The following is a 12,502-nucleotide window of genomic DNA, read 5'->3' on the forward strand; positions in this document are numbered from 1 at the left end:
GGTGATGATTAATTAGGGAGAGAGGGCCAGTGTGCAAAGCTTCCATGTCCCTGGACTCCTGGTTTAAGGTTCCAAGCCTGTGATGGGCAGGAAGCAGAGATAGGGTCTCCTCCCCCAACCAGCTACTTCAGTGGAAAAGCCACAGCTCCATTTCCCCTGGTAACTGATGGATTTTGGGTGGACAGAACTGGACTGCCTACCTCCCAGGAGGAATGTGTGTAACAAGGCGTGGAACGGAGCAGGGGCCATTTCTCATGGGAAAGTGGCAGTCCTGTCCACCCCAGGTATTGACTCTGTGAAAGGAAGGAAGGAAACCTCCCCCAGGTGGTCTACCCACTGAAGAAGAGACCTCAGAGTCTCATCCAAAAGACCAAAGCCAGACTCCCAACTGTGAACATTTTTTTATTTATGCAAAAATACTAGCTTGGTCCCATTTCTCCTGAGTTGCAAGAGCAAGATGCCTGGATTCTGTAAAGCCAAGTGGAGGGTTGTCTGGGATACTTACTTGGCCTGGTTGCTGAGAAGGGTCACATTCACATTACCGAGAACCAGATTTAAGTAGAGCCTGGAAGGAAAGACCTGTGAGGGTCACCATGTTAACAGCCCCAGGAGTGGTCCCCAACCAAAAATATCCAAGCTTAATAAGCATAGCACTGAGCACCGGATATTAGAAAATAGGGTGCTAAGCTCAGCAGTAAAAGCCTCATGTGGAGCGAGAATGAAAATGATTAAGTAGAGAACATGACAGCTGTGACATGACCTTCATGATTAACCCATTTCTCCCCATTTCAGCTGGCTTAGAGACCATATTTCCTAGCCTCCCTTGCAGCTAATGTGAGCACGTGACTAAGCTCCAGCCAATGAGGTGAAGGCATGTGTACAGTTTCTAGGTCAATTTAAAAAGGGCTCTTCCTAAGCATACAAATCTTAAGTATACAACATGATGAATTTTTATATATTTACATATCCATGTAACCAACACCCAGATCAAATAAAATGCTTCTAGCTCCAGGAGGTGCCCTCATGCCCCCTCCCGGTCAGTAAACCGCCCCTCCCCGCAAGGATGCCCACTGTTGTGTTAGCTTTCCCTGTTTCTGAACTTCACATAAATGTATACAATGTGTTCTCTTTTATGTCTGGATTCTTTCCCTCAATAACAAGTCTGTGAGCTTCATCCACATTGTCTGCATCAGTGGTTCCTTCTTTCCCGTTGTGTATATTATTCTATGGAGTGGAGGTACCACAATGTAATTATTCATTCTACTGTTGGTGAACATTTGACCTGTTTTCAGTTTTTGGCTATTATGAATAGAGCTGCTGTGAATGTTTTTCTTTTTTTTTTAAAACTTGACATATAATTCACATGCCATAGCATTCACACTTTTAAACACTTTTAAAGCATACAATTTAAGATGAATAGATAAAAAAAGATGTGATTGATATATATATATATATATATATGAACAATGGAATACTACTCGGTCAAAAAAATGAAATGTCATTGGCAGCAACATGGAAGGACCTAGAGATTATCATACTAAGTGAAGTAAGTCACACAGAGAAAGACAAATATCATATGATATCACTTATATGTGGAAACTAAAATATGATACAAATGAACTTATTTACAAAACAGAAACAGACTCACAGACATAGAAAACAAACTTATGGTTACCAAAGGGGAAGGGGGGGGAGAGGAATAAATTAGGAGATTGGGATTAGCAGATACAAACTACTGTATATAAAATAGATAAACAATAAGGCCCTACTGTATAGCACAGGGAACTATATTCAATATCTTGTAATAAACTATAATGGAAAAGAATATGAGAAAGAATATACAAATGTGTGTGTATATAAATGAATCACTTTGCTGTACACCAGAAACTAACACAACATTGTAAATCAACTATACTGCAATAAAAAAAATTATGGTTATATTATGTACATATGTGTGTATGTACATATATATTTTCATCCCCCACTCCCTTCTAGAATGTAAGCTTTGAAAGCGCAGAAACTGACTTATTCGGAGCTTTATCCACTGTACATAGAATGGTGCTGGGCACAAAGTAGATGCTCATGAAACTTGTTGAATAAAATAAATATTAAAAAAATTTTTTAAAATAAAGTATACAACTTAGTGGTAATCATTTTGTAATGTACAGAAATATCAACTCACTATGTGTACCTGGAACTAAAAAAAAAAAAAGAATAAATAATAAAGTGAGCTCATAAAAAAATTTTTAATTAAAAATAAATTATACAATTTAATGGTTTCTGATATATTTATAATGTTGTGCAACCATCAGCATCACCTAATCCCAGAACATTTTCATCACCCTCAAAAGAAAGCCCATACCCGCTATCAGCACATTTCCCACTCCCCCCAGCCCCTGGCAACCACTAATCTACATTGCATCTGTATGGATCTGTCTATCCTGGACATTTCGTATAAATGGACTCATGCAACATGTGGCCTTTTGTGTTCTAGCTTCCTCGCTGTGAACATTCAGCACTCATTTCCACCATACACACACACACACACACACACACACACACACACACACACACACACAGGAGTGGAATTTCTGGGTCGTATGGTATGTATGTGTTTGGCTTCAGTGGGAAATGGCAAACATTTTTGTAAAAAGGGATCTGCTTGCCCTCTGCTGCCTGACTCTTCCCTGTTTCCTGAAAATGAGATGGTGTGAGCCAGCTTTGGCCATGTAGCTGAGGACAACTCCCCAAGCAGGGGTGAAGTAGTAAGTTGGAAAAGGACTCTGAGTCCCTAGGTGACCTCGGGAGCCCACCACTCTTGGCCTTCAGGAGTCCACTCACCTCTGGACTGTTGTGTGTAAGAGACAAAAACCACACATGTTTGAGCCATTGTGCCATTAGGCTTCTGTTACAATAGCCTGTACTCTAACACATTAACAAAGGTGCAAATAAAGGGTTATGAGATCTCAGGGGAAGAAGGGTTAATTTCACAGAGGGAGAGAGAGGGGTTTGGAAAGGCTTCACTGAGGTGGTAACATGTGAACTGGGTTTTGAAGGATGAGTAGAAGTTTGAGAGGAGAAAAGGGAACAGGAGAGCCTTCTTTCTAGCTATGAGCAAATTCTAGGGGCATTTCCAAGTCTGGTGTACCTGGAGCAGAGGTGTGAAAAGACGATCCATTTTTCCCACCTAGCATATAGTCCCCACTTCCTAGAAGGGCAGTACAATTTCCCTTCAGAGAATCACTTTTCCCCTAGGCTCTAGGGTAAGCACATGACCCAGGTTCAGCCAAGGTGGTGCAACTTCCTGATTGGGTCAGTAACAATCATGTGACACAATCTAGGCCAATAAGAATCAGTAACAGGACGTTTCCCAGAACTACTAAAGAACAAAGAGGCATTCTCTACTGGATTTGCTAAGTGGGTAGGATGCAAACCCAGAGCTGCTGGGGCTAGCTTGTAGAGAAAGCCTGCCTAAGAATAAAACTCATATGCTGGAAAAGAGAGTAAAAAGAAAGCTAAATGAGGGACACAGCCTAACAGTATCATTTGAGCAGCAGGATCCAGCCATACCTATAGATACACCTGGACTTTACAGTTACAAGAGCCAATAAATCCCCTATTTTTAATTAAGCAACTCTGAGTCGGGTTTTCTGTCATTTACAGTCCAAGGACTCCTGACTAATGTAACATGCACAGAGGACTAGGGAGATTGGAGCTGGGAAAGTGGATCTGAGCCACACTCTAAAAGAAGGTTATGCTGTTTCATTCTGTAGAAAGCTATCGCCACCCAAAGCCTAGAGTTTTTAACCAAATACAGCAAAAAAGAAGACAAGAGGAAGGGCTCTGGTAGAAGGCTCTGACTTAGGGCTAGGCCAAACCAGGAAAAAAGTCAGGGTGCTTCCCAGGACGTACTTTTAGCTGCCCACGTCAAGTCATGATACAATATTGTAAGGATCTCTCTCTGGAACAGGGTGGCGGTGATGTCACTTGAGGAAGGAGATGGGACTTCTCTGAAGGAGGAAGATGGAAAGAACACAAGCTCTAGAGTCAGAATGTCTAGTGTTCATATCCTGGCTCAGCCAAACCCGGTCTGAGCCACCCGGGCAAGATACTCCCTAATGTCTCTTCTCTGAACCTTGCAGAATGCAGATTCCTGGACCTGACTCACCAGGTTGTTGAGGATGAAGTGAGTGACATCAGGAGAGCCCCCAGCATGATGCAAGGCATACAGCAGGCTCTCCATAAATGTTTGTTCTCTTAAGAGAGAACACCCTTCCTCTGGACCCCAGGTGGCATCAGGCATGTGGCAGATCCTGGGAACCAGATCTTTCATCTTGTTCCTTGAAAAAGCCCTTCCAGGAATGTCACTACCACACGGGAGGGGCTGAGGTCCCCTCCTGGGTCCATGGAGAGATGTGTAAGGAAGGCTCCTTCTCTTTCCTGCCCTTGTTCCCTCCTTTTCACCTTCAACTCAAGCCCCAACAGGGAGGCAGGAGTCACACAGACCAGGTGCTCCAGGCCGGGGCATCTGCCCACAGCGCTGGGGCTTGGGGAGTAGGTCCCCAGCTCCTACCCGTTCTTCTTGGGCAGGTAGGCCTCCATGTCAAAGAAGACATTCTGCCGCTCCTTGACGTTGGCGCCCAACTGCTGAATGAGCTCTGCCTCCTTCCGACTGGCGTGGCGCTTGTACCTGTGGTCAGAGGTGTGGGCGTAAAGAGAAGCAGGGGCGTTACACAGACTGCAGGAAGAATCTGGAAACTCTGGGTACCGCCCTCCCATCTTGCCATCGCAATGCTTCTCACAACCTCAGTCCTCCACCTGTATTCTCTGCGTTTGATGCTGACTCCCTGCTAGTCTTGTGACCTTGGGAATGTCCTTCAACCTCTCTGCCTTATTTTCCATACCTCAAACACAGGGATACATCCCATCAGTCTTACCTTATAGACAATATCAATGTGAGAATAAAGTGAATAAGTGCAATGTTAAGCATTTAGAATACCGGACACAAAGTACAAGTTCAATGGATATCTACTGGCAGTACTACTTTCCAGGCTACTCTACAGGAACAACCTGAAGATTACTAAGAGTACAGACAGGAAGGATGCTTTGAAAGTATAATCAGTCAACCAACCAAGGTCTGACTGTTATTCTTTGGTGACACTTAATCTCAAAACCAGAAAAACAAGTCATAGACACTCTCAGAATAGCAGGGGTCCTTGGTGTAAGAACATAACTCACGGGTCAACCTTCTAACTCAGTGGTTCTCAACTGGGGAAACCTGGGATGAGAGCACTTCCCAAACCATGAAGACACTGTCTGGGAACATTTTGGTTGTCAAGACAGGGGTAGAGGGTTCTACTGGCATCTAGTGGGTAGAAGCCAGGGATGCTGCTAAACATCTGACAATGCACAGGACAGCCCCCAACAGCAAAGAATTATCAATAGTGCCACAACTGAAAAACCCTAGACAGATGAAAGACTCTTGAGTCCTGTCATCAGTAAGATGTGTTTTTCCAAGGGTGGTGATGTCATTACATGGAACCATCCACACTCTACACCATGACTAATGGGCCTCCATTTCCAAAATGGTCAGTCAAGGATAGGGGTATAATCAGTAACCGTCCCAAAAATTGTCCACCAGGGAAAGGAAGACTTGACCAGGATTCCAGAATTGTCACAAACTCTGGAATGGAGGCCCAGCTAAGTGACCTGGGACGAGCCACTCAGAGCATGTTTTCCTGCCTCCCTAGGGGGGTCACAGTATCCAGCGGACGCCTTCACCTGCAGGGGGTGAGAGCACTTCTCAAGCCATGAAGACACGGGATTAGGAAGTGAACAGGTGATCCTGGCCTCAGGAACTGAACTAAGTCATGAGCTCAAGCATATCCCCACCAGGGATGCCAGACTTCTCACCCCCTCCACCAGAGAGCCCGGTGAGGAGTGAGCTCCCACACCCGTGAGAAGGATACTTGCTATTTACCTGCCCAGTAGGACTTATTAGAACACCTTTCCTCTGGGGAACCATGCCTCATCCTCGCCCCATCCCGTATGGTTCAAGTAGGGCTGTCCCATCCCCCAGGTCCATAAAGTGAACATATGACCGAGTCTTGTCCAACCAGAGTCTCAATGACTGGTTTGCAGACTGGTATGTGACCAATTCCAGCCAATGGGGATCATGCCCAGAACTTCTGCTGGTGTGGCTGAGCCAGTAGGAAGAAAGGCTGGAGGATAAAAGCCTGGCACTGTTGGTGGCCATCTCAGTGACCATCTCAGCCAAAGTAAAGCCAACCTAGAGGAAGGCAGGATTTAGAGGAAAGAAACAGATTCCTAAAAACACCCTTTGACCCCTGGATCCAGTGATGCCTGAAGCCACTCCTGGTTTTTTCCATTAAAATTTCCATTCTCTGCTCAAGCCAGCCTAGTTTTGAGTTGGGATTCAGGGGAGCCTTTGAGTTGCAGCCAGCCTACCTCTGGAGCATGCGCTTCAGGTCCTTCAGTCGTGTCTTCTGCTTGCTGATGGAGCTGCTGCACGAAGTCTGGAGTGCGGTCAGCTCCTCCAGCTTCTGCCTGTAGATCCTGTGAGTATCCTAAGGGACGGAGCAGCCCAGGTAGCGTGTGCAGGAGGACATAATGGGGTCATTTTTCAGTTTGCTTGTGTCTGGGGATGTGACTACAGCAATCACAGTTTCACAGTTAAGATGATACAACTATGGATACCAAAGGAGAAAGGGGTGGGGTGGGAGGAACTGGGAGACTGGGATAGACACTTATACATTATTGATACTATGTATAAAATAGACAACTGATGGGAACATACTGTAGAGCACAGGGAACTCTACCTACTACACTGTGGTAACCTAAATGGGAGGGAAGTCCAAAAGGGAGGGGATATCTGTATGTGTATGGCTGATTCATTTTGTGGGGCAGTGCAGGCTAATGCAACATTGTAAAGCCACCATACTCCAATAAAATTAATTTTTTAAAAAGAGAGAGGAAAAAAAAGATGATACAACTACACCTATCAAAGATGTGGCTTATAAAATTGGGACTGGATTTGGGGAAGGCAGCTCAGCATTTCTGTAATAAGGAACTACTGTTTTTTTGCTGTGCAGGTTCCATCCTTCCTGATGGGAACAGCAACCAAATATGCCTTTGAGAGGTCAGCCACCTCTTGTCAAGTTTTAATCCAGATGGTTTGAGTAGAGCTAACAGTTCCCATGCCAAGGGTGGTCATGTGATCCAGGCCTGGCCAATCAGTATCCTCCAATCCCCTGGCAACTGATTGGTTCAGAGGTGGATACATGACTCAAACTGAGCCAATGAGAGTCAGCCCTGGGACTTTTACCTAGAAGTATTGGTTTAGTGATGCCTTCTTTCTCCTGGGTTTGCTAATCTGGTAGAAGGTACACCTGGGGCTGCTGAGTGGAGAGAGCCTGCTTAAGAATGAAGCCAAACGGAAAACAGAATTGAGACATCCTCATAGCATGTCCTCATAGCACCTCATAGCACCATTTCAGCCCCTGGATCTAACCAAGTCTGAATGTAATGCTATCTAATACTCTTAGTTACATGAATTAATAAATTTCTTTCCAGTTAGTCCAGTTTGAGTTGGGTTTTTGATCCTGGCAATGAAGAGAGCTCTTGCTAAGTCAACTAAGAAAAGGACACACCTCTTCCCTTAAAGCCAGCCCTCCCTACCCCAGGCACAGTCACTCCAATACACTCAACATCTCATTCCTGGATGAGATTCCTGGAAATAACCATTCAGGGCCATAAGGCCAGAGGAAATACAAGAGACTTCACCCCAATGCAGGGAGAATGGAACACAGTAATTTCTCGACATTGCTGCCACAGCACACCTCCCCCCAAATAATGCCATATGCAAGGAAACGACCAGTTTCTTCTAGAGTTTGATAATCTAAGACAAATACCAACAATTTGGAGAAAACAATATGGGGGATGGGGACCATAAAATTAAAAACAATAATGCAATGAACATATTTAAAGTGGCTGTTTGCTTGGGTGGTGGAGAACTGTATTAGCAGAGAGACAGAGAAAAAGAGGACGGTCAGACAGGGAGGCCACAGCCTAAACTCTCATGTCTGTCAAGCAGGTTCCTAGATATGAAGGTTAAACCAGAAAATAAGGAAAAAGTGAAGGCCCAGAAGTGAACAGATAGCAATTCGGAGCCACATGGAAGAATGCTGTGAGCGAGACCCCCTTGGCCCCCAGAAGAGAGGGCTCAGTCCCCTGGACTTATACAGTTTCCTCACTCCTTCCCGGGCCCCAAGAGAGGAAAATTGTGTCTCTTTTTTAATTTAACTTTTAATTTTTAAATAATCTCAAACTTCCAGGAAATTCCCTGGCAGTCCAGTGGTTAGGACACGGTGCTTCCACTTCAGGGGGCCTGGGTTCGATCCCTGGTCAGAGAACTAAGATTCCACAAGCCGCGCAACGTGGCCAAAAATTTTTAAATAAAATAAATAATCTCAAACTTCCAAAAGAATTGTAAGAGTACAAAGAGCTCCCCTATACCTTTCGCCCAGATTCACCAACTGTTAGCATTATGACATATTTGCTTTATTCCCGTGTGTGTGTGTGTGTGTGCGTTTATGTGTGTTGGGTGTATTCTTTTTCTATATCAGGCATCAGTAAACTACGGCCCACCGGCCAAATCTGGCCACCTGATTTTGTATGGGCAGTAAGCTAGAAATAATTTTTGCCTGGTTGGAAAAGATCAAAAGAAGAATACTTCATGACACATGAAAAGTACATGAAATTGAAACTTTGGTATCCATACATAAACTTCACTGGAGCATGGTCCTGCCCATTCATTTATATATTGTCTGTGACATCACAGCAGCAGAGCAAGAGTAGTGTGACAGAGACCACATGGCCCGCAAAGCCCAGAATCCTCACTACCTGACCTTCTTGCCAAAAGAGTTTGTCTACTCCTGTTCTAAACCATTTGGAAGTTAGTTGCAGACAACAGGCTTCTTTACTCCTAAATACTTTAGTGCATATTTCCTAAGGACATGACATTCTCTTATACATTCAGTTATCAAATACAGAAAATATAACTTCGATACAATACAATACTATCACCTCCAATACCATCCAAATTCAAATTTGGATGCTAACTATCTCTTGATGGCAATTTCCCCCCAGACCTGGACCCGATTCAGTTTGATGCCCTATATTACTATTCATATCACTGTGGTCTCCTTTAGTCTAGACCAGCTTCTCAACTTCTGTCTTGTGACATCGGCATTTTTAAAGAGTTCGGTCCAGTTGTTCTGGAGAATGTCTCTCCACCTTGATTTGTCTGATATTTCCTCATGATTGAATTTTAGCTATGCACCTGGGACAGAAATGCCAGTAAAGTGACGCTGGGCCCTCAGTGTCTCCCATCAGGAGGGACGTGGTGTCTGTGATGTTAACTTTGATTGCTTGGGAGAGGTGGTGTCCACCTGTCTTCTCCACTGTACAGTGACCAGCTTTCTACCTGTAATTAATAAGTAATCTGTACAGAGAGAGGCTTCAGTGCCAAAACAGTCCTCAATGTTCAACCAATACCTGCTGGTAACAAAGGAAACCCTCCAGAACTGGACAAGGAGGATGGGGGCAGAGAGACCCCCCAACTAAGCAGCCTTTGAGAATGTGGGGTCTTTGGACTGAGTCCCCAGCAATGCCAGCTGGGCCATGCCACCTCCTGGCACTCTTTGGTGTTGGGTCCCACCACAGCACGAGAAGACCAAGACTGAAACATCGGCAGCCCGATGTTTACCAGGCCTTCAGTTTAAATTAGTATTTAATTTCACAAGTAAACATGAAGACATCATCCTCGTTAAAAATTAAAACACTGCAGCTACGGCTAGAGTCGGCTTTGAATATACCCCTATCCTGTCTTCTCCCACTTCCCCAGAAGTAACCACTGTTACCAGTTTCTTCTAGATCTTTTTCTATGTATTCTTCCAGACTGTAGGTATCTATGTATTTCTATATTCCACATAGACCTATTTCTATATACAGACACTTAACTGTGTATACATATATATGAAAAATATACACTGTTGCAAAAACTAATTGCCCCTAATACTTATTCTCCTTTGCATCCTTTTAATAACAGGACCCTACTGAGTGGTAGCCAGGCACATGGCTGTCCAGCTACAGACATTTCCCAGCCTCCCTTGCAGCTAGGTGTAGAAATATGACCAAGAGTTAGCCACTGGGTTGCAAGCAGAAGTGATGTAAGTTCTGAACCACATTTTTTTTTTAACCATTACACCTGCCATTTCTAGCTATTCAGTTTTCACATGTCAAGCCAACATTTTCTGCCAAGAATAATTGAACCACATTTTTATAAGGAATGGCTTGCCCTCCACTCTCTCTTTCCCTGGCTGGCATATGGCAACAATGGATCCAGTTACCTTGAAACCAGAGATGGAAGCCACATAATACAAATGACAAAGCCCACTGTGCCCTCCTCAGCCAAACGAACCTGGATCCCGGGTGACCTCATGTGACAGGGCTTTCCACCTGTGATTGTTTTACAACAAGACCACCAAGCCTTTAGCACTCCTCACATAGAGAAGTGGGTTCTCTGTTTCCTCTCATTAAAAGTAGGCTTATGTCTGATTTGACCAATAAAATATGTCGAAATTACCCAAAAAGCAAACAAACTGATTAAAAAATGGGCAGAAGATCTGAATAGACATTTTTCCAAAGAAGCCATACAGATAGCCAACAGGCACATGAAAAGATGCTCAACACTGCTAATCATCAAATAAACGCAAATCAAAACCACAGGGAGATATCATCTCACACCTGTCAGAATGGCTGTCATCAAAAAGGACCACAATTAACAAATGTTGGCGAGGATGTGGAGAAAAGAGAACCCCTGTGCACTGTTGGTGGGAATATAAATTGGTGCAGCCACTGTGGAAACAGTATGGAGGTTCCTCAAAAAACTAAAAATAGAACTACCATAAGATCCAGCAATTCCACTCCTGGGTATATATCTGAAGAAAATGAAAACACTAATTAAAAAAGATATAGGCACAGCAGCATTATTTACAATAACCAAGATATGGAGGCAACCTAAATGTCCGTCAACAGAGAAATGGATAAAGATGTGGTATATATATATATACAGTGGAATACTACCCAGCCATAACAAAGAATGAAATTTTGCCATTTTCAACAACATGGATGGACTTGGAGGGTATTATGCTTAGTGAAATAAGTGAGACAGAGAAAGACAAACATGGTATGATATCATTTATACGTGGAATCTTAAAAAAATAAAACAAACTAGTGAATATAACAAGAACAGACTCACAGATACAGAGAACACACTAGTGGTTACCAGTGGGAAGAGAGAAGAGGGAGACGGGCATGATAGGAATAGGGGATTAAGAGGTACAAACTGCTATGCATAAAATAAATAAGTTACAAGGATATATTCTAGTAGAGAATGGACTTGAGGACACGGGGAGGGGGAAGGGTAAGCTGGGACGAAGTGAGAGAGTGGCATGGACGTATATGTACTACCAAATGTAAAATAGATAGCTAGTGAGAAGCAGCCACATAGCACAGGGAGATCAGCTTGGTGCTTTGTGACCACCTAGACGGTGGGATAGGGACGGTGGGAGGGAGATGCAAAAGGGAGGAGATATGGGGATATATGTATATGTATAGCTGATTCGCTTAGTTATAAAGCAGAAACTGACACACCACTGTAAAGCAATTATACTCCAATAGAGATGTTAAAAAAAAAAGGATATACTGTACAACACAGGGAATACAGCCAACATTTTATCATAAGCATAAGTGAAATATAACCTTTAAAAATTGTGAAACACTAGGCACTTCCCTGGTGGCTCAGTGGTTAAGAATCCGCCTGCCACAAAAGAAATGGGCAGAAGACCTAAATAGACATTTCTCCAAAGAAGAAATACAGATTGCCAAAAAACACATAAAAGGATCTCAACATCACTAATCATTAGAGAAATGCAAATCAAAACCACAATGAGGTATCACCAGTCAGAATGGCCATCACACCAGTCAGAATGGCCATCATCAAAAAATCTACAAACAAATGCTGGAGAGAAAAAAAAAAACTAAACTAAAAACAGAACTACCATATGACCCAGCAATCCCACTACTGCGCATATACCCTCAGAAAACCATAATTCAAAAAGAGGCATGGGGACTTCCCTGGTGGCACAGTGGTTAAGAATCCGCCTGCCAATGCAGGGGACACAGGTTCGAGCCCTGGCCCGGCAAGATCCCACATGCCGTGGAGCAACTAAGCCCGTGCACCACAACTACTGAGCCTGCGCTCTAGAGCCCGCGAGCTACAACTACTGAAGCCCATGCGCCTGGAGCCCGTGCTCCACCACAAGAGAAGTCACTGCAATGAGAAGCCCACGCACCACAACAAAGAGTAGCCACCACTCACCTGTGCACGGCAAGGAAGACCCAACGTAACCAAATAAAT

General features: G+C 43.9%; 1 protein-coding gene across 4 annotated transcripts in view; it reads right to left on the reverse strand.

The window, feature by feature from the left end:
- TMEM120B (transmembrane protein 120B) overlaps window positions 1-12,502 on the reverse strand; it is a 43,363-nt gene that overhangs the window by 17,062 nt on the left and 13,799 nt on the right. For all 4 annotated transcript variants that reach the window (XM_024758653.1, XM_024758652.1, XM_024758651.1 and 1 more), the window contains exons 2-4: window positions 6,469-6,587; window positions 4,574-4,690; window positions 506-565 (exon numbers count right to left, since the gene is read on the reverse strand). In XM_024758653.1, the coding sequence (XP_024614421.1) occupies window positions 506-565; window positions 4,574-4,690; window positions 6,469-6,587 (296 nt within the window). The remainder of the gene's footprint in view (window positions 1-505; window positions 566-4,573; window positions 4,691-6,468; window positions 6,588-12,502) is intronic.

This window comes from Neophocaena asiaeorientalis, unplaced genomic scaffold, assembly GCF_003031525.2.
Source record: "Neophocaena asiaeorientalis asiaeorientalis breed wild unplaced genomic scaffold, Neophocaena_asiaeorientalis_V1.1 scaffold77, whole genome shotgun sequence".
NCBI lineage: Eukaryota > Metazoa > Chordata > Mammalia > Artiodactyla > Phocoenidae > Neophocaena > Neophocaena asiaeorientalis.